Source organism: Paralichthys olivaceus, chromosome 9, assembly GCF_024713975.1.
Source record: "Paralichthys olivaceus isolate ysfri-2021 chromosome 9, ASM2471397v2, whole genome shotgun sequence".
NCBI classification, from domain to species: Eukaryota; Metazoa; Chordata; class Actinopteri; order Pleuronectiformes; family Paralichthyidae; genus Paralichthys; species Paralichthys olivaceus.
This window is the reverse complement of record NC_091101.1, coordinates 26,884,439-26,907,515: the sequence shown is the minus strand read 5'-3', so window position 1 is coordinate 26,907,515 and position 23,077 is coordinate 26,884,439. Positions and strand designations below refer to the sequence as shown.

At 43.5% G+C, this 23,077-nt stretch overlaps 1 protein-coding gene across 7 annotated transcripts in view; it reads right to left on the bottom strand.

Annotated features, from left to right (window-relative positions):
• LOC109643982 (transcription factor COE3-like) overlaps positions 1–23,077 on the bottom strand; it is a 117,893-nt gene that overhangs the window by 90,101 nt on the left and 4,715 nt on the right. For 5 of the 7 annotated variants that reach the window (XM_069531463.1, XM_069531465.1, XM_069531467.1 and 2 more), the window contains exons 1-4: positions 21,342–21,607; positions 7,622–7,778; positions 6,197–6,260; positions 3,501–3,556 (exon numbers count right to left, since the gene is read on the bottom strand). In XM_069531463.1, coding sequence (XP_069387564.1) covers positions 3,501–3,556; positions 6,197–6,260; positions 7,622–7,778; positions 21,342–21,475 — 411 coding nt within the window. In that variant the 5' untranslated portion in view covers positions 21,476–21,607. Of the gene's footprint in view, positions 1–3,500; positions 3,557–6,196; positions 6,261–7,621; positions 7,779–21,341; positions 21,608–23,077 lie in introns of those variants that run through there. The other 2 variants (XM_069531468.1, XM_069531466.1) reach the window with 1 other exon arrangement.

Here is a 23,077-nt window from a genome sequence, read left to right as displayed (position 1 = left end):
GCCCCCCTTAACACCCCCCCACCCCCTCCCCCCTCCTCACCCCCACAGAGCTGTCATGTCAGCGTCCGGATGACGGATGACCGCTGAGAGAAGGGAGGTAGGGGTGTGTGTGTGTGTGTGTGTGTGTGTGTGTATGTGTGTGTGTGTGTTGTAATACCCTCGTGGTTGTAAATTAACTCCAGTAAGAGCATGTGTGTCTGTGTGCGTGTGTGTGTCCTCCCCCATCTTTTCCTACGATGACCTACCACTACCTCATCCACCTTTATAGTCAAAACAGACCTCCACCCTGCGCACAGACACACACACACACACACACACACACACACACACCCCTGGGGGACAATACTTTTAGGATAACGACCACTTCTGCATTATTGATCCTGATCCTGGCTCTGTTCCTGTGGATTAAAATGCTCCAGTTTGACCAGGAGGGATGTGGATTGCATCACAGACACACACACACACACACACACACACACACACACACACGCACGCGCACACACACACACACACACACACAGCCTGTGTAGATTTGCTGGTCGATATTTATACATCATCATTCCTGATGCAACAATCCCGTGTGTGTGACTGCTTGTCCACTTTCATGGTTATTTGTGTGTTAAAGTCCACACTCTACTGTGAGTGTGTGTTTTATTTCTGTCTTTGTGAGGACCAGGCTGAGTTTTTAAAAAACAGATGAAATTAGTTTCAGAGAAGAATTTAAAAACGACATGGACATTTTTAACTTTGAAGGTCCTTATAGATACATCCTGTAGCTCAGATGTTAAATATGTTATTTGTGAGTGAGTCCTCAGTTAGTGTTCAGTCATCGTGAAGACACTGTAGCTGAATATCTTCTTATAATCTGTGACGTCTCAGTTTGTTTCATGTTATTTTGATCACATGTCGCTGATATGTACTGTTGTGGTATGATATGTCTCATGTTCTTCATACGTGTTAGGATGAACTTTCAGTGTTTGTGTGTATAAAATCTGTCAATATAAATAATAATCATAACAGCAAATGTTTCTTTTGTCTGTTCCTCGCTCGTGGACCTCCGCTGCTGCGTCTCTGTGTGATGTAACTCGCTGTATAAAAGTTAATCTGCCGCTCAGGCGCCACGTCGCTCCGCAGTCCAATCTGACAATCCCACGGATGCAGGGCCCCTAACAGGCCCTCGACGGCGTCTTATCGATCCATGGGGCCTCCAGCCGACCTGTCTGTCAGGTCTGACTGTCGACCAATGGGGTGTCATGTAGTGGGAGGTGAAGGTTGAGTCGTGTGTGTGTGGGTGTGTGTGTGGGGGGTATCATGGACGAAGAGGTGTCAGGATTATTGTCTCCAGTGTGCCGTCGCTGCGCCACATTAGGGCCTATTGATCGGTTTCCACGGCTGACGCTGTGTCGAGGAGCCGCTCGGTACATCGATCGGTGACATGCCGACAGGGCCAAACCAGCAGGGGAGGGGGTGATATGACGGGTGGGGCGAGGGGGTGCGGGCGTAAATAAGTGGGAGGTAAAGCTGAGGTGAGGTTTGAAGATTATTCAGTTTCAAAAGAAATACTCCGAAGGTTCTCAGATCCAACACTTTGTCCTCACTGTTCCATCCTCATTACCATCATCACCCACCTCCTAATTATCATCTTCATCATCATCTTCATCAGATCTATGATATGGAGGAACATTACTGACACTTCATGGTGAAGTAGCTGAGTAGAGAATAAACCTGGAGACATTACAGACTTTACATGTCACCAAATATTTATCTTCAAAATATCTCATTTAAAGAGACAGGGTCATTATATTTAAGACTTGAACGTTATGAATGAACGTTACATAATTAACACAAACCTAAATATATTTAAGACCTATTCTTTAATATTTTCACCTATAACATTCTTAACTTCTTAACTTCTTAAGACTCTGTGGAAACTTATATTACAAATATTCACACTTGAGTCAAACTTCACTGAATTCAATTCATTCTTTTTAAATAATCAAAGCTGCAATTTAAAATTAAAACATTTAAAATAAAACAATAATGATAAAGAATTAACACACAAGCGTTTCATTTTTAGCCTAAATTTTGGAGTATTTTTTCCATCTCATTTAAACATTTAACGTCACACCTCTGATAAAAATGTGTTTTATTCATGTGTAACTTGGGAAAGTAATTCTCAAACCACACGTGCTTTACTATAATTCAAAATGATTCGTCTCTCTTGCTGGTGTTTGCCACATTCTAGATTTAAGTGTTTCTCATCCAAAATAAAGCAGAAAACACTGGGATCTGGAAATATTTGGAAGTTTTTTTTTGGCGTGGAAGCCGTTCACAGGTTCAAATCCCACACAGGGGCTGCGAGTGAGAGAAAACCGGAAGAGTGGGGGGGGGGGTGCAGTCAGCTGAAGACTGAGCTCTGCGGCTGGACAGGGAAACAAATCAGGGCTGCTCAAGTTTAGGGAAGTGAGGAGGACGAAGAGGAGGAAAGAGTTACAACAAATGTTTCAGGGAGTTTCTTCAGCAGAAGGTCTTTGAGGTTAAATCATCTCTGTCCTCAGACTGTCCTCAGACTGTCCATCGCTGCAGCTCCTCTTTTCAGCCTCTGTCTCAAGCACTTGGTTTTAGCTCCTGTCTCTTTAAGTACCTTCTCCTCATAAAGCTCAGTCTGCTCTGATTGGTCAGCTGGTTCACTCTGTTGTGATTGGTCGACCACATCCAGCGTGAGTAGGAAATGTTGCTTTACTTTTTGCTTTGTGCATTTTCATGAGACAGAGGTTACATTTCAGAAAAAAGATTTTCTGTTACAGAAACACGAATCGTTTCTTGAAGAAACATGATTCAGCACACAGTCTGTAAACAAAGATGGACGACACGTCTCCACTTTCTCCGGTCATGACGCCTAAATATCCCAGAAGTCAACGCTGGGATCTTGTGGTGATCACGTCATTTGCAGTCAGACCAGAAATGACAGAAATCATCTTTGACAAACGCCTTTTAACCTTTAACGCCTCCTTTGATTTTCTCGGTTTGGTCCCATCTGCTCACATGGAGGAGGCAAGTTTATGACCTATACTGCAGCCAGCCACCAGGGGGCGATTGAGATGAATTGGCATCACTTTCATGTCGTCCATCTTTACTCACAGTCGGAGTATGATCCTGATCGTCTTGTCTTTAAGTTGCTTCATCCCTCCCCTCAAATCACATGTTCATGAATCATCCCTGCTGGGTGTCACCTTCACCACGTTGTTCATAATGTTGTTTATCATGCTGTTTGTTTACATACATGATGCATGTTTGTTTATGTACATGTTTGTTGACATACATGATACATGTTTGTTTACATACGTGATACATGTTTGTTTATGTACATGTTTGTTTACATACATGATACATGTTTGTTTACATACATGATACATGTTTGTTTACATACGTGATACATGTTTGTTTATGTACATGTTTGTTGACAGGAGCTCAGGTTCTGTTTTTGTGGACGTTCTCACCTGTTTGGTCATGGAGTCAATGAGTCGAACGTAAAGATCCTGTTCTGTCCTGATGCCTGAAAAAACAAGAACCACACAAAGAACTGTCATGTAACTCTGCTGAGACAAACACTAATGAGCTGCGGATACACACACACACACACACTCATTTTTTGTCTTCTTACATGAGTCTGAGCAGAACTGACTGTTACATGCATGCATTAGCATGTTATGCTAATTAGATGTGAGCTTGTAAAATAAAAAGGAAGAAAAGAGCTGATTCTTAATAATCTGCTGTAAATGAATTGTGTTATTGTTTATGTCCCTGTAGTGTATTTATGTTTTCTGTAGCTCGTCCCGGCGACACTCGTCCCCCCCTCAGCAAAAACAAACATTAGTGCGGCTCCAGAGCTGTTTATTATTTATAGGCCACGCCGCCTTTAACTGCCGAGTGCTCCGCCGCCCCCCCACTGCCTTTTTCCTCAAGGATAACAAGGAATCCTCATTCTCCGACAAATTAAATATCAATCAGGACGGCTTGTCTTTTATTAGCTATGCATCCGAGCATAAATGTGGCACGAACGCGACATGGGGTGCAGGAAGTAAATTGAAGGGAACACCTGTTAGCGGCGGAGGAGCACTAATTGTATTCAATGTCGTGGGTTTGGTTTGATTTTTTTCTCCTTCTTGTTTTTTCGGGCTGTTTCCTCGCAGCTTCCTCTGCTTTCTAATTGACATGATTCACTCCTCGCTTCGCGGCTGAGCGCTGAGCAGTCGGCACGCTAAATGGCGGCTATCTGTCCCGGCTGCAGATGAGGTCAATTACCTCCGTACGATGCTAATCCGACGACTCCGACCCATATTAGAGTGATTTATCCCCCTTTGGAAGAAAACGCTCTTTTATGTCCCACTTTATCTGGTGTTTCTGTGGGGGTCTGAGAGCAGCGCAGCCGTCCTCCTCCCGCAGCTCTGGACTCGTGCCAGCACAAACCCAGGAATCAGCCAACGATCGCTCCGCTTTCCCCCGATGGACAAACCAGAGTTCAGGTTCGGTCAGTTGTCAGATATTCCAGATGTCTGTGTGTGTGTGTGTGTGTGTGTGTGTGTGTGTGTGTGTGTGTGTTGATAATGAAATTGTTTTTTCCAGCCTCACAGTTTTCAACAGTTCAGTTAAACTAAGTCCACTGAGGTGACCTTTAATAAAAATTTCTTCTCTACGAATTCTAAATGTTCCAGGAAAGTTGGGCTGCTCGGACACTTGAGGGAAACGAAGGATCGTTAACGGGACTTCACCGATCAATCGAGCACAGCGCATATCTGAACCTGCAGGTTCCTCGTTTCAAAACTTTAGGTTCATTTCACGCTGCCGGTCGTCCAAAAGTTTTTCTGTGAAATCTTAGAGATGCAGATATGTTTCCTTCACAGCATCCATCTTCCCTCAGTAACGTCTTAACATCTTAGTCTCGAGAAAGAATGAGAGATAAAAGATGAGAGCCGAGAGTGTGAGGAGACATGAGACGTCCTCTGACTGTCATTGAAATCATTCAATGCTTTAGTTTCCACACACGGGGTCAGAAGGTTTTCTCCATGATTCTGTGTCAGTTACAGTCAGTAACAGTCAGTCACAGTCAGTAACAGTCAGTCACAGTCAGTAACAGTCAGTCACAGTCAGTCACAGTCAGTAACAGTCAGTTACAGTCAGTCACAGTCAGTCACAGTCAGTCACAGTCAGTAACAGTCAGTCACAGTCAGTCACAGTCAGTCACAGTCAGTTACAGTCAGTAACAGTCAGTAACAGTCAGTTACAGTCAGTCACAGTCAGTCACAGTCAGTAACAGTCAGTAACAGTCAGTTACAGTCAGTCACAGTCAGTCACAGTCAGTAACAGTCAGTTACAGTCAGTCACAGTCAGTCACAGTCAGTAACAGTCAGTTACAGTCAGTCACAGTCAGTAACAGTCAGTAACAGTCAGTTACAGTCAGTCACAGTCAGTAACAGTCAGTCACAGTCAGTCACAGTCAGTCACAGTCAGTCACAGTCAGTCACAGTCAGTAACAGTCAGTTACAGTCAGTCACAGTCAGTAACAGTCAGTTACAGTCAGTCACAGTCAGCTACAGTCAGTTACAGTCAGTCACAGTCAGTAACAGTCAGTCACAGTCAGTTACAGTCAGTAACAGTCAGTCACAGTCAGTAACAGTCAGTCACAGTCAGTCACAGTCAGTCACAGTCAGTTACAGTCAGTAACAGTCAGTCACAGTCAGTAACAGTCAGTCACAGTCAGTAACAGTCAGTTACAGTCAGTTACAGTCAGTAACAGTCAGTCACAGTCAGTAACAGTCAGTTACAGTCAGTAACAGTCAGTAACAGTCAGTAACAGTCAGTTACAGTCAGTCACAGTCAGTTACAGTCAGTAACAGTCAGTCACAGTCAGTCACAGTCAGTTACAGTCAGTAACAGTCAGTCACAGTCAGTCACAGTCAGTTACAGTCAGTAACAGTCAGTCACAGTCAGTCACAGTCAGTTACAGTCAGTAACAGTCAGTCACAGTCAGTAACAGTCAGTTACAGTCAGTAACAGTCAGTCACAGTCAGTTACAGTCAGTAACAGTCAGTCACAGTCAGTAACAGTCAGTTACAGTCAGTCACACTCAGTAACAGTCAGTCACAGTCAGTTACAGTCAGTAACAGTCAGTCACAGTGTCTTGTTGTCGTCTCACCGTTGCTGTAGAGGAGCTGTAGCCTGTAGTGGATTCCATTGTTAGTCTTCTCTCCGTTGTACTCCTGTAGCACAAACACACAAATCACATGTTATTCAATATGTTTGCGTCATCATATAAAACATGTGCAGTTATTCAGCAGCCGGCGTCGTCTCCATCTCAGAAAACACGAAAACTCTCCAGAGTCAGGACGTAAAAAGGACGAGAGCTTTAAATGTATGAAATGAAATTATAAGATGAGTCTAAATTAAGAAATAAGAATAAGATAGAAAGTCTTATTTGCAGTAATGATAAAGTGAGAATTGTATTTTTTAAATTTATTCTCAAAAAAGATGGCCGTGGTGTTTTTTCTCTGACCACAGGATCACAGAGCAACCGACGTGCGACAGTGGAAATCTACTCTTTATTCTCTCTCCTGTGCCCCCCCCACCTCCAACTCCTCTTCTCCTTTTCTCTCCTTTTTTTCAGTATGTACTCCTTTTTATTTAATTCCTCCCGACCTCTCTCTCTTTCTTTCTCCTTTCAGCCTCTGTTGGTCCCTCGCCCGGTGCCAACTGAGCCTAGAAGTGTTGGCTCACTCCCAGAGAGTGTGTGTGTGTGTGATGAGGGGGGGGGGGGGGGGGGGGGGGGGGGGGGGGGGGGGGGGGGTATCAGGGCGAGAGACTAGAGGTCAAAGCAGAGGTGAGTGAGTGGGTGGAGTGTGTGTGTGTGTGTGTGTGGGGGGGTGTTGAGTGCCAGCTGGCAGCTGATCACAGAACAAACATCCTCAAACCTGTCGGGATATTTTTATTATTATATTATTATTATTATCAATCCAAGAAAAACTCTTTAATGGTTCAACTGAAATATGAGACTTTAAAACCAACAGTATGTCAGTCCGTCCCTCAACACGTTCCCTCCCGTCTCAGCTCCGAGATCATTGGTTCCTACTAAATGATGTGGTTCATGTACGAGGTTTATTCATAAAGTTCAGAGATGTTCATGTTGCACATGAACGTAGAGCGGTGACACTCCTGCAGTAGAAACTGTATTTCTAATTTACAGCTACAACCAAGAGACCAAATGTCTTCACACAGGAAGAGCAGCAGACACAGGACGCTGCTCAGGTCATGAGCAGGACCACTCTCGTCTTGTTCTTCGACATCCTAAAATTGTCTCAGGCACAGACAGAGTCAGAGCATTCAAACTGCAGGTTGTGTGAAAACTGATGTAGTCCAGAACAGAAGTCACCTGAAGTAGAACAGGGTTGATTCACAGGCTGCAGGACGGTGTGTGTGTGTGTGTGTGTGTGTGTGTGTGTGTGTGTGTGTGTGTGTGTGTGATAGAGTCAGAACAACAAACACAGTAGTTTGTTCTGACTCTGTTGGGTTTTTGACGGAGAACATCTCATCAGGAAAGAACAAAGTTGAAGAAATAAGACCTCACCTTGTCTTTCTCCACAAAGTCTACATAGGACGTCCTCTCGATCTCGACCGGCTGACCCTGTCGGTCGTACAGCGCCAGCACAAAGTGGAAGAAGTTGGACTTCCTCAGGTTGGACGGTGGCTGCTTCTCAAAGTGAGCTCGAGCTAAACCCACTCCACTGAAACACAAAAAACACATTTTTTAAATTAAATAAAAACTGAAAAAAAAGTTAGTTCAGTCAAAAACTAAAACAAACTCCAGTTGTCCTGACGCGTCTGAAAGAACATGACGGGGACGGCTCTTAACTAACACACACATTAAATTCATCTGGTGTCTACAGTTCACAGAGAAATGTATAAACCATCGGGAAGAAAACACGTTTCGTTCTATTTAGATAAGAACAGTGGTTCTGATGATTCAGCCCCTGGTGGTCGAAACAAGCATTACAACAACAAACAAACAAAAACTTCACACTGTAGACGAGTGTAACTGCAAAGACCTGAAGTCGGTTGTTGAATGTGGTTCCTGGTTCTGTTTGTTGATGGGTTTCACATTTTATATCTACGACTCTCGTTAATTTAAGACCTGCAGACAGGAAACTCTGACACGGTCAAAGAAGACCTGACGTTAAATGTGCGTCTGTCCTGAGGTAGCTGTGAGTGTAATTACGCAGCGGTGGGACATCGCTAAAAGATGAACATAGCGGAAAACATGGATCAATTATGTCCCGTCTGTGTTCACGTCCGCATCACGATGCATCAAAAAGAAGATTCATTCCCGGACCTTTGGTTGATTCAGGGGGATTAAGATTGTTTGAGGTCGGTGCATCAACGCTGGCTCTTGACTGTTTCACTGCATCTACAGCTCTGTGCAAACACTTAATGCACTTAACTAACATCACCAGCAGTTTATTAATCTATGCACCAGGAGAACCCCCCCCCTGGTTCTCTTCTCCTTGATAAAACTCCTGGAGTCGTTTTTCTACATGGATTTAACAACTGTCACTGTTTATGTCATTAACACTCAAATAGGAGAGTTTTTCATTTTCTGGAAATCACATTAGGAAATTTGTGGATCATGTTTCATGTGTTCACGACATTTTGAACTTTTCCAACAGGACTAGGATGGAAGTTTTTTTTTGTTCAGCAGCAGCTGTTGGAAAATCAGGGGTCAGTCACTCTGTAATCTAGGTCGTTTTCTTTATTCCAGCCAATACGGTAAATAGAGTTGATATCAGGCCGTGTTTTTATTCAAATAAAAATCTGATCTGGGTCAAGTTTGACTCTTTATCATGTAAATTCGATGAGGAATGAAGCTTCTTTGGAGACCTCATTAATTTCTGTCCACATGTGGTGATTGTAAAGCCTCATTATTAGTGCAGCCGGTGGGTTCTCTCATTTTCCTTATCAACAGCACTAACTTTTTTACATCAACACTAATCAATTATCATGTGAGATCTGGCAGCAAAACCCAAACTGCTGCTGTTGAGTTTCACTCGACAGAAATGAAAACAACAAACAGGACTAAAGGCCAACTGAGAGTTTTATAATGAAGCTGAAAAACAACAAGAGATGAGACAAACAGGAGACTTCAACAGACTCAAAACTTCACCAACTAAATTACTGCAGCATCGGCTGAAAGGTAGAAAGAGGAAAGCTTCCTTCAAAATGACAGCGAGATACTTGAGGGGTTCCCCAAGGCTCCACGTTAGGCCCATTGTTTATTGTATACATAAATTATAAATCAACAGTGTCATCATTCAGATCATTTACTGTGGAAATGTGACGGAAAACAAAGACAGTTAATACAAATTTGACTTTTATGCAAAGAAGCAACTGTTAATGAAATTAAATGGATATTTGTTCCAATTAAATTTAAAACAGAGACAGAAAAAAATCCATGATGTTGATGATGTCACAGTCAGAGGTCCTTTGATTTAAAGCCACGTTATCGACTCAGACTGAGCTTTGGCAGAATATTTAATAACTATATGAAATGAGAATAGACAAACATCACTGAGACAATGTTTGAGGCTGATTTGACTAAAAAGTGGTTAAAAATCCATGTTGATCCAGAAATAAAATCGATGTTCCTACAGGAAGCGACCTCCGCTCTCAGCCTAGAGAACCTCAAAGAGTCCGAGGGGGAAACGCTCAAAAACAGCAGCCGAATATTTTTACATCAATCTCGTTTTGTTTCCTAAAACGCTTTATGATCAATATGATCGCCGGGGCATAGACAAATGTTTATTCATGCTCAGGGTTTGTTTTTGGAAACTCGCCTGCTCTGACTCGGCCGTTGTGTTTTCAGGCTCTGGGGTGTTTTCCCCAGACGGCAGATTAATACTGCCGTGACCTTTCTGCACCCCCATTACCAATGCTTAATGCCTCATTTGTAGGCCAGTTTGTTGAAAGCGATTCTTCTGACTCGCCGGAGTGGTCTGCGGCGGAGTGGAGAGTCTGCAGAGAAGCTCCAGGAAGAGGAGGGGGAGGACAGCTCAGGTGTGTCGGTCGGGTTAGAGGCTCGGTGGGAACAAACGCCGCTGAGTGTTAGAAAACAGCGGTGTTGAAACTAATCTAAATCGAAGAGAAATCACACGTTCACGACCAGAGAAAAATACTACAATATGTTTTTAATCCACGTTGACAAATCTGATTTACATCCAGAGGAAGAGACTCAGAAAATACCCAGCTTTCCTGCTGTTTTCTCTCATGGACTCACTCCGACATTTTACTAGAAGCTGCAGGAAAAGATCCAGAAAATGTCCAGAGACAATGACTCAGACATTTGTCCTCACATACAGAACCTCCAGAACATGTGAGAAACATGTCAGGAGCATGTGAGGAACATGTGAGGAGCATGTGAGGAGCATGTCAGGAGCGTGTCAGGAACATGTCAGGACTTCAGTTCAGGTTCTGAAAACTGAGGTGGATGAACACTGAGAATCAACAGGTTGATGGAGGCTCAGCTCGTTTCTCTGAAAACTTCACATCCAGAAGTTTGACGACTAAAATCCTACATCTGCTTCAAATACAGAGATAAAAACCACCAGGATCTAAAAAGTGCATCATAAAAATGTGACTTCAAACTGGATAAAAACACTGACACATGCACCAAGAGGATATGACGCCACCAACAGGCAACTAAATGAAACGTTAACTTGATTAAAACTAAAGATTGAAAATATAAAGAACAACTATAGATATAAACAGGTCCTTTGTGCCTGTTTATTAAAATAGATTTTAAAGGATTAACAGTCTGGAGATTTGTCAATGAAGTAAAATAAACCTGAGTTCAAATGGCTGAATTATTGAAAAGCTGATGAACGTAGATCTTGAATATCAATGTTATCTCAAACTCTACTTACAAAACTTAAAAAACATGTTGAAGACAAAGAACTGACACAAATGTAATTTTTGAATTTGCCCAAAAAAATTAAACTAACTGGTAAACAGTGAATTTGGCACCTGTTCCACCCTGAACGCCACCAAAAGCATCACTTCCACCATTAAACCAGCCCATTATCCCAATTACACACAATGCTCTGCAGCCGATCGCTACTGTGATGAAGCCAACGCCGCCGCCACTCATCCTCTACTCCACTCTCTGCTCTGCCTCCACTCAGAAAGCTCGTTAGCATTATTATTATTTCAATTATGCTAATTGCGGCTGCATCCACTCGTCGTCGTAGCTCGTATCCGGCTGTTAGCACTTGGCACAAGGTGTAATAAAAACAGTATCGATGGCACACGGCTCGCTCAAACATGCCCGGAGTGTAAATCACACGCCAACAGCCAGAGAGGTTGAAAATAAAACACACACACAGAGAGCACGGCGAGGCAAACGAGGGCCGCGGCCACACGTTTCCATCGCAAAAGCTGAAATTAAAGGTCAGCGGGAGTCGTGTGTTTCTCTCTGCAAACAATTACTGAGCAAAACAACACAGCACAGCCGTGGCACAGTTCATGTCCACACAGAATATTCCACTGGATAAATACTGCAATAAAGGTTCAAGGTTCATCTTTAATTAATTAAAGGAGGATCAGCTGATCACCTGGTGTTTGTCCAGTACTTTGATCAAACTTTATTTATAACCAGTTCATAATCAATGTTTTATAATCTGTTCCTGTCTCACTCTGAATGGTGAATTATCTTTTCTAGTCTTGATGACCACTTAACAGTAAAGTTTTTTATGGGGGGGAATCATACACATTCATCTATGGGCAGGACTTCTACGAGGGGCAATTTGAGGTACAGTATCTTGCCCTAGGACACTTCGGCATGCAGATTCGGAAACCTGGGATCGAACCATCGACAACACGGTCTGTCTCTGGATCTTCTCCTGCAGCCTCTAGTAAAACATCTGTAAAATGTCAGAGTGAGTCCACGAGAGAAAACAGCAGGAAAACATCTGGAACCTTCCCAGTGAGCGAGTGGACGTGTTGATGAGTTTTCTAACTCGTGACGGACGTGAAACTGAACAACGCAAATGTCTCAGGATGAAGAAGAGGAGCGTGCAGAGCGTAGAAGACGAAGACGAAAGAGAGGACAGAAGGAAAAACGTATTTTACTGATGATTGATCGAACTGATCACTTCAGAGTGTCCGACAGAATCTGTGACAGCTGAGCTGCTCGTCGCAGTCGAAGCTGCGAGTTCAACGACACACACACACACACACACACTCTCACACACACACACACACAGAGACACACACACTCTCACACACACACATACACTGGACTAATGAGCCATATAAAACACACACACACGGGCTGGCTGCCAGGACGTTAATCAAATAAACTGTGGATGTTTAAATCTCATTCAGTGCGACACAAACTCAGAGCAAACACACTCTGACAGGACGCAATACACACACACACAATCTTAACACAGCATCATACACACATCTACACACTCAACGAACGCTGCCATCTTGTGGTGATGACGTCATTTGGAGTCTGATTCTATATAATTGTGATCGTGGAGTGGAGCCTCTGCTCGACCAATCAGGAGCCAGTGTCAGCTGTCAATCATTATGACTCCGCCTGTTTTTATATCATCAATAACTAATTAAACCAAACTGATGAGAAACACTTGAACAAACATCAGAGAGAACGAGCTGAAACGACAGAAACATCTTTACAAACATTTATTTAACGTCTACTTTTTTTAGTTTGGTTCATGTCCCATCTGCTAACATGGATTTATGATCTATACTGCAGCCAGACACCAGGGGGCGATGGAGAGGACTTTGTTCACTTTCGGCAGCTGTCATGTCGTCCATCTTTATTTACAGTTGAAGCTTTTGTCCAAACATAAATTTCAGTTTGGTTTTTTTTCACACATCAAAAATAGAAACTAAAAGAAATCTGATGACATGAACAATGATTCGGTGACTCTTCATATTTTTGATCAATTTATTTTGCTGTAGAACAAACTGTTGTTTCTGCTGCTGACTAGAGCCTGGAGCCTCCGTCAGAGATGCATTGTGGGAGTTTTTTTTTTTCATGTGCCGTCGGAGAGGAAACGCCCGTTGACTGATTTCCATTTGTGCACCTTAATAGTGTGTGTCATTCCTAATTAGGGCAACTGGCTGGAGGAAACAGTGGCTCGGTGCTGGAATGGCTGCTCCTGTCATGCTGCAATTACCAACAAATTAGTCTTTAGACTGAGGGGCTCCTGCACACACACACACACACACACACACACACACACACACACACACACACACACACCTGTGTGTGTGTTTTAATTAATACGTTCTGTGAGGTGTTCAACGTGTGAAAATGCATCAGAGTGTAAAAGCCGACGCAGTTTCACGGACGTCAAACTCCAACCTGCAGCTGTTTGTTCTGCTTCACCTTCAGCTCGACAATATTAACAAGACTCACACATTAATATTAATAAAACTAAAGTAAGCGACTGGGCGACGGCTCCAGCTGCTCCGTCAGCAGGAAAACCATTAACATTTATATTCCAGTAACACGCTGTAACATTACGCTCACACGGAACGTCACATGAAGACTGATCGTTCGTCTGAAATCATCAAACTCTAATGTAATCTGATTACTCTCAGAGGAATATTTGAAATTGATCCAAGACAAGACGCAAAGAAGCAGCTGCAGATAATTAACACACAATATAAAACATCTGATTTTTCAATCTCCTTCAATTTGAATGTGCAGATAAAATGTTAGAGCTAATTCTTTGGAATCAAACAATATATAAATAAGTCAAACTCACATTAGTTTGTTTTTGTCTTTTTTTCATGATGGTTGTTTGGGTGTATTCAGGGTTTCGGTAACTCTGAGTGATGTAAATTCACTTATTAATCTAAAATATATTTTATCCAAATTTGATTTATGAAGACAAAGTGAAAAATAAGAAAAGTCACAAAGCTGAAAGGTTTAAAATCAGTTTTTTTTTTCTTATTTATTTTTTTCACTCAGGTGTTTGTGGTGCGTTCAGGGCTTTTTGGTTTTTCTGGTCAAGACGACATTTCCTAGTTATTCTGTTAGTTTGTTTTTTGAGTGAGACTCAGTTTTGCTTTTCAGAGAATATTTTACGTCTCTCAGGATGGATGAAGAGTCGCATTAACGCAGCTGCATGTTTGCTTTAGTCAGCTGTTTCGTCCAAAACACATCCTTTACCCTGTCTCTCACACTCACACACACACACACACACACACACACACACACACACACACACACACACACACACACACACACACACAGAGCCCATTAGTCTGGTCACCTGCTTCTCTCAGACGTGGATGTCGGGTTAATTGTTTGCAGCTTTTTTTTTATTGCGTCGCTGCCTCTGATTAGCCGAGCGGCCGACGTTCAGCAGAGGCCACGAGGAGACAAAAGAGCCGCTGCGTTCAAGTGTCTGCAGTTTATCTGCACACAGCAACTTCACTTCCACCTCTGGAATGACGAGGAAGAGGAGGAGGAAGAAGAAAAAGGAGTAGGAAATAGAGAAAGAGGAAGAATAGGAGGTGTCTGAAGACTTTCCAGTAACGAGGCTGATGTGTCATCCACCGGCTGTTTAATTATCTGACGGGTTTTCTAACGGCGGCAGCGTTCAGGAGCGTTTCATTGTGTTTATGTGAAGGAGGAGGAGGAGGAGGAGGGAGGTGTTGACAAATACAAAACGAGGAGTGTTTTTTTTGTAACCCGAGCGGATGTAATAAATAAGACGTTCAGAAAGAGGAACATAAAAATGGTGGTTAGGAGTCGAGGCCTCGGCTGACCTCTCCATCATCCCTCAGCCGCCGTCGTGAGTTACGCCGCTCTGATAAAAAGTCTCTCAGCGCTCTGATCCATCACTGACAGACTCTGAGGATCTGCCTCTGCCTACAAATGAGCATTTTCCCCTCCACACACATCCACCCACCCGCCCCACTAACTGCCACCGGGGAGCGGTGAGAGGAACGCCAAACGCCCCATGATTGAGCTGATGACAAACGACGCTGCCGACGAAGTGGGGAATCCCCCGGTCGACGATTATTCACCTCGTCCAAACCCTACCTGAACTCCCCAACACCCACCCACAGACACACACACACACACACACACATTAACCCCAGAAGACAAAGATAGGGCGTGGAGGACAGGATCACTCACTCTATCGCTCTTTTTTCTTCCCTCTACAGCGGTGTCAGGGAGGGTCGAGGGAAATCTGTTCACCTGGAGTTTCAAAACACACACACAAACGCACATGCACACACAAACGCAAATACACACACAAACGCAAATACACACCTGCCAACACTGCAAGAAAAATCTTCCATTTCAACACATTATTTTCGGCTGTTATTGAATCTTAAATCAGTTTTTTTCAGGTCAAACTCTTGTGACGTGTTTCGCCTACAAATCAACTTGTTTCAGGATTTTTCCTAAAGTTTCCACAGTCAGTGAAGCAGAAACGTTCAGTTTAAAGATCCCTGCAGGTGAAAACCACGTCTGAGACGCTTTTCTGGGTTTTGGTTTACACCATGTCGAGCGTCGTTGCAGTGAAAAACAATCACTGTTGTTTTTCACGATACTGCAGCATTAAGATGGAAACAGACACATTTACTGTCAGATCCATTAAACAAGAGACTTTCATCAAAATATCAAACATTTCAAATTATATTTACGAAGCTGAAAAGGTGAATCAACAAAAAGATTTTTAGATTTCAAGACTTAACCTTATTACAAACAAAACCACCGCAGAAGTTTCAGTTCCAATAATATCTTTGTTCTCTACGTCCGAACGACGAAGTTGTTCAACAACTATTTGATTATTTTAACTATTTAAACCAGACAAATCTGATCCAATGTTTTCATGATTGTCTATCGTTTACTTCACATTAGCAGATCGTACAAGTCGATCCAAACAAAAGTGAGGAAATCGTTTCATTTAAATCTCTGGATGCACACACGGCCAGGTGGAGCTGATGAGAAAAGACCTGGGTGAAGACAGACACCGCAGCGATGACGGAGGAATGTCTGCACAGATCCGAGGTCTGAAGCATCGGACACTGACACGTCTCGCACGTCATCCTCTAACTTCACAATATCTATAAAATCAATCTATAAAACTATGACACTAACAGTCGACCAGTCCAGCGCTCGTTAATTCACCTCTGATCTACCTCCTCGTGACACTGAACAAAGCCGTGACGAGCGCCAACATGGACGCCGTCTCCTGCACCAAGCGACCGCTGATTCTGGACGAGGATCATATTGAGTAGAAATGTTCATTCTAACACACACACACACACACACACACACGTAACACAATGACCTCTGACCTCCTACACACTTTTACAACAACGATTAAAAGTGAAGTCAGACCAAGGTTTTTTCCTTCGTGTGTGATCGAGTCATTTTATTGTTTCAAAGTTCAAAAGCAGCGGATTCTACGATTTAAATGTTTGTTCCACATGTTTTATTTCATGTGTGTGTGTGTGTGTGTGTGTGTGTCCACAGGAGTCCGAGCTGTTCACAGATACGTTGATAAACTGCTTTATGAAACAGTCATTTACTGTTTCTTTGTTGATTATTGTGGTTTAAAATAAATAGTTATGTGTGATTTCAGATTTTGTGAATTGCTTTATTCAACTCACATCAGATTAGTTTCCTTTCATTTGAAATATTTTTGATAAAAAAACGTCGTCATTAATATCATGAGCACGCGTGTGAGTGTAATACGACAATAACGCCATCACAAACACATTTCACCACGGGGGTTCAAAACCAGAGTCTGATATCAGCAACAGTATGACACACACACTCACACACACACACACACTCACACACTCACTCTCTCTCTCACACACACACTCACTCACACACTCACTCTCTCTCACACACACACACACACACACACAATCATCCAACTGAGACATAAAACAACAGTTTTATAATAAACCATTAAATCAGTGAATTTAAGGCGTAATCTTAAATATGAGGTAAATCCCTTAAATACATTCACATTAAGGTGTCAGGCTCTGTCTTCAGGTTCCCACACATCACTACGTGTGTTTAGTATAAATGTGTTCTTCGGGGAGGGGGGGGGTTAGGTTAGGGTCGTGCTGCAACACGACAAAACACTGACGACGACGGGTTTTCTTCTGAGCGTCTTTTTATTTTACATTTACGCCCAAAATGTTGGACCTATTTTTATTTAATGTGGTTCCAGCACAAACTGTGTTAGAGACTAAAAGTTGTTCATCTTTAAAGCGTCAGGATTCATCTCCGTCACTTTGATTATTAACGTTATTAAAAAATGGACAAATATCAGCTTTTCATCCGTTTCACGCAGCAGAGTTAGAGACAGAATAGTTTGAGTCTATAAAGACAGGATCTCCTCACTGGACTGATCTGAGATCAGGTGATCGGTTTGTTAAAACACCAAAAACAACCTCAGTGAGTTGAATTATTGAGAAACAAACATTAAAAATTGTCATCATGTTTTTAATCCCAGCTCTGCGTTGGAGCAGATTTCCTCTGGATCAGTCTGATCGGGTTTCGATCACTGATCAATAACTGGGTGTGTTGTTGCCTCTCAGATTGTCTGAGCACTCGAATGAGGAGATTAGTTAAAGAATCAACTGGAGACAAAGTGTTGGTTTGTGAACACAGCCCCGCTCTGTCAGCGCTGTAATCCTGTTGATGTCTTACAGATGTGACGGTGCGTGTCCATATGCAGCCAGTTAAACACACACACACACACACACACACACACACTTTAACTTGTCACTATTCTCTTCCACCAGGTTATAATCCTGTTTCTGCCTCAGCTGCTCTACATGTTGAACCATCTGAAACATTTAACTTGAAATGTGCTAAATTACATTTCCTTTATCACTTATTGATAACATTTTTTTTGTTTTAGTTTTAATTATCAGACTCTTTTTATACATTTTATATTTTATTCTACTGGTTTCCATCTTGTCATCATGAGGATAATAATTTCATCCAGCCGGTGAAATGTTCTTTCACCTCAGAAACAAACTGGACTTGACTCAGGTTCAAGATGTTGATGTGTGAGTTTGTGTCGGCAGTGATTCTCTCTTCACCTGACAAATGACAACGTCCTCACAACATTCACAAAACCTTCAGACACAAACCAACACATCTGGTGACACCAACATCTGCACTGACTTCCTGTTCATGTCACAATTCATTTTCTTGTAGAGCTCCACAGTGCATCGTGGACCCTCTGCCCCCCCACAGCAGCAGACCACCTCAGTGAAGCTCTCGTGTTGTCTCCCTGAGTCTGAGATATGAAAATCAAGTGTTTATATCTGCTGCTCGTCTGTTTTTGATTCTTAACTCTGTAAACATTTCATTAATTTTCCTGCTACTTCATGTCCTTTATTTATCACGTCACAGTGTCCTGTGGCTTCTGGTGAACATGTTTTTGGACCATGTTGTAATTCTGACGCCTGACAAAGGTTGACGGACAGAAGGCGCGTGGACAGTTTGTCGGATCGTCTCTGCTCATTCTATATCTGAGGTTTCCGTAAATTTCAGAGGTGAATTAATAAAAGTGACAGAGAACAACACACGCTCGTACTCAGTCCAACAACAAAACGACAGAAAACAAGAGAACAGATCTCCTCACCAGACAGATTGTTAAAAACCCTCCAAGGACAATTTAGTGATTTAAATTGGTGTCAAATCAAAAACATGTTCAGTGAAACTTTCAGGAGAAAACGTACAGTGATCGGCAGACAGAGGCCGTGGAAATCACCGTCATCATCATTATCACCTTCATCGTCACCATCACCAGTGAGGGTTAGTATCTAACATGTTAAACACACGTCAGGATTAAATTTACCTTCTGAACATTCACATCATTTCATCCCTTCTTTTTGTAGATCTTTTACATGTTCACACACACACACATCTGCTCCTCGTCGGTACTGAGGCTCTGAACTTGTCGCCACACTCCACATTCTTCAGAGGTAAATTTGTATAAATTAGATTTTGGTCTCAAACACAAAGGATTTAAAACACGCACACACACACACACACACACACACACTCATCTGTCCACAAACACCACAAATCTGCAGACACAACATGAAGCAAACAAAAACCCTGATTCTACAGAACCTCACAGAACCGATGTGAGACTTCGCTCTCTCGCCTCTTCAGGGTCAGAGCTGCTGATTCACATCGCGCTCTTTAACTCAAGTGGAGTTTTCACAGGCAGCGTGTTTGTGAGGGTTGAATAATGACGATTTCAAATATGCTCAAACCAGATGTTAAATTCAGAGTCTGCTCTGCTTCATTTACATGACGCTCAGCCTCCTACAATCAGGTTTTTCTCTACATTTCAGACCAAAAACACATTTTTACTTGCTTCTGGTTGGGGTCGGACGGTTTGGTGAATCTCCAGACTGGAGTTTTATTGTTTTCTGAATCTGTTCATGTCCCTGAACGAAGACGGAGAGGACAGAGGATGTTGTGTTCAGATTGTAAATGTTCTGTTCTTCGTCTCTTTTCTTTCTTTCTCACATTCTGTCCCTGTTTCTCTGCTCAAAGCTCTGGAGATGTTTCAGTCCCCTGAGACACTTCTGTGATTTTAGGCAGCATTAATAAACTTGACCTGACGTGTTATGCGTAATGAAGTGTGACACAGATGTAAGTGTGAACAGACGTTACATTCACAACACATGAACCTGTTCATCAGCATTTATATTAAATATCAAACACAATGCACCAAAAACTCATGATTTTATATTTAATAACAATTTAGCTGAATGATCAATTAGTTAATTAATACAAAAATACCTGACTATTTTTATAGAATCTATTAATTATTTTTTAATCGTTTTAAAACATTTTTTTTTTTTATCTTTGTCTTCTGTGATTTTAAACTTCACAATTTTAGATTTAGATTAAATTTCAGACTGTTTGGACAAAAAGACATTTCAACATGTGGTCTACAGGAAGCTGTGAGGGACATTGTATTTATTTAATATGTTGTGAACAGGTTGATTGGGAGGATTAATTGTAGTAAATCTACGGCTGCAGCAGCGCGTTGCTCACATGTGAACTGGATCTGTCCCGTGTCTTTACACTGATGGACATGGACCGGATCTGTCTCTGTTGACGCTGCTGCAGGTTGAACACATTTAATTCACTAAACGAGCCTCGACACGTTTTTAAAATCCACTGGATTCAAGTTTTTGTCATGGTTTCATTTCGGTGTTGATGGATTTTTTTCCAGATGATTTCAAATCGATGCTGAAAATCCCGCATCGATCCGTTTGAGTCAAATTTCACTTCAGCTCAGATGAAAAGAAAAACTCACAAACCAGCGAAAACTCTGAATGACCCGCTTTATTTATTCTTTAGAATTAACCCGCTGCTGCTTCTTATTTCTCAGGTTCAGAGACTTTTCTGGATCGAACACGTATATTTTATAAATTGTGCAAAGCTTCACAAAAAGATTTGAATTTATGGATTAATAAAAAACAAGGAAATTGGTACATTTCGAGGTGAATCTCAAACACGGACTTTTATTTTCTCGCGCACGTGAGAAGATGCAGAAGTGAATTTTAATTGAACCTGTGACCCAGTTAAATTTCCTCCATGACTCTGATCAATAATAAAACGTTTGTCAGAAGAACGTGTTTAAATCTAATATTTGCGGTGTGAAGATCAGTGTCATGAACCGGAGCTGATCACTTCGGTTCATTTAGAAATAAACGTTCGATCCCGCAGAGCAGGCGCGTGCGGCGGCCGCAGCCTCGCGCCTCTCTGCGCGCTTCACGCGCGGCACCGCACATCGCGCAGGGCTCGGAAGAAGAATCTGCTGCGGGAGAAGAAAACTTTATTTCAGTCAACACACGTGGAGGTGGAGCGGGGGTTCGGAGCCCGGCCCCGGGCCGCTGGAGGAGGTGAACCCGCCGCAGAGAGGACGGAGCTGCAGCTCAGCGCTGGAGCCGCAGGTTCTAATGTTTCACACCGCGATGCACTCTGGGTCTTTACTTAACGTTTCGTTATTTGGCTGATCACAGACGATCACATGGAGCTGATGATGCTTCAGCCAAGTTTGAGGTGTGGGTTCTTCACCGTCACTGAATGTGCGGAGCTGCTTAACTTTAACTCGGGTTTCTCTCCGCGGACTCAACATGTCTCATCTTCACACCGGAGTTTTCTAACTGAGCCATTAATCAAGCGACGGGTCCCGCAGAGCGACCCGGTGACGAGCTGCGGTGTCGGGGTGATATTTTACCTCTGGGCCGCTGTGTTCGCGTCCAAAATCCCTGCGCCCTGCATCCAGGAGCGGACCGGGGTCATGCCGGTGGGGAGCGGCTCCTCCTTCATGGTCAGGGCCCCCCGGGGGAGGCTGTCCTGGATGGAGAACATCAAAGTGTCCTTCTGGGAGCTTTGTCTTCACCAGAAACAAGAAAGAAGAAGAGTAATCCTCCCTGTACCAGCCACTCAAAAAAGCCAAAGCACCACCTGGATTAAGGTGGAGAGAAGAGGAGCAATGAGGAGGAAGGAGGGGAGGAGCAGGGGTGAGGGGGGGACACACGAGCGAGTTTCCCCAAAGTACCGGGTCCTGATCCAGAGAAGAGCCCCGGATCCCTCTGGGTTTCTCCGGGCTTGTTTTAGATCCCAGCCCCTGCTCGCTGCTGCCCGGCTTGAAAGCACCGAGAGTGAAGTTAAAAGAGGGCGGAGAGAGGAGCGCAGAGCGGGGAGAGCATCTCAGAGGAGCCGGGAGCCGGAGAGTCTGACGCCGGGAGAGCGGAGCGGGGAGAGCCGGGGATCAGAGGGAGGCGAGCCACCGTGGATTGAGGAAAAATGAAAAGTGGGATAAAAAAAACAAGCCCGTGCTTCAAAAAGGAGTAAAATGAAATGATTAGCAAACAAGAGGGAGGGACGGACCGTGGAAGGCTGCGGCTCCCGGGGGAGAAGGGGGATTGGGCAGCGAGAAATCTCTTCCCCTCCCTCCCCGGCTCTTTATGGCTCCTCTGTCCCGGCGGACAGCTCCTTCTCCCGGGTCCGCGGCTCGGGATCTCCCGGGGGACCGGCCCGGACCAGCAGGGGGCGGGGACACACCACATAAGGACAGCTCATTAGCATGGTGGTCGCACCCCCGGCTTCTAATTGGTCGAAGTCGCGCGTTGCGTACTTGTTTTTTCAAAAGACGAACCAAATAAGGGTTTCCGCGTGTTCGGCCGCGCGCACTGTAAAACAGTGACGTTAAAAGTTTTACAGAAAATCAAAAAGAGTTCATGAGACAGACATGTGAGTGACGTGGACACGTGTGGACAGGTGGACACTGTCACCTGTTCGAACCCGCAGCGCCAGTCCGAACCTGACTGTCCGCTCAGGGCTCAGTTTGATGGAATGAGCTGGTGGAGGAGCTGATGAAGAAGAGGATGGAGAGGATGATGAAGATGAGGTGGTCTCGGGCCGCTGCACACGAGCCTCACAAACATCTGTATCCTCACGTATTAGGAGGATGAACTGGTTTCATGTGGAATCCTCTCCTGTCGTCAGGACGCGAGCAGCGCGTGCATTTGGCACAAATTGGCGCTTTTTTATTTTATAGACACGGACATGTGGCGCTCACACACACGCACACACACACACACACACACACACACGCACACATTGCTAAGCTGAGTTTTTTGTATATTGAATTCTGGGTCCATATTAAACAGAACCGGTCCTTCACACCCACTAACAGTAATAATAGTAATAGTGATAATAACAGTAATACTTTGGGGTCGTCTCTCATCAGCCCTCCTCATGTTATTTTGTCATTTTTCTTCATTTTCGTGGCGGGAGCAGAATTCCTCTAATTAAGCAGAAACTCCAGAGCAGCGCTGATTAAATATTTATCCTCCTTTAGCCCCGCTGTCTTCCTCCAGGGAAACTGAAACGTCTGGAAAGCCTGGAAAAAAATATTTCTGTGCGGGCAGAGAAAAAGTCAATGAGACGCTGCAAACATGTTGGCGA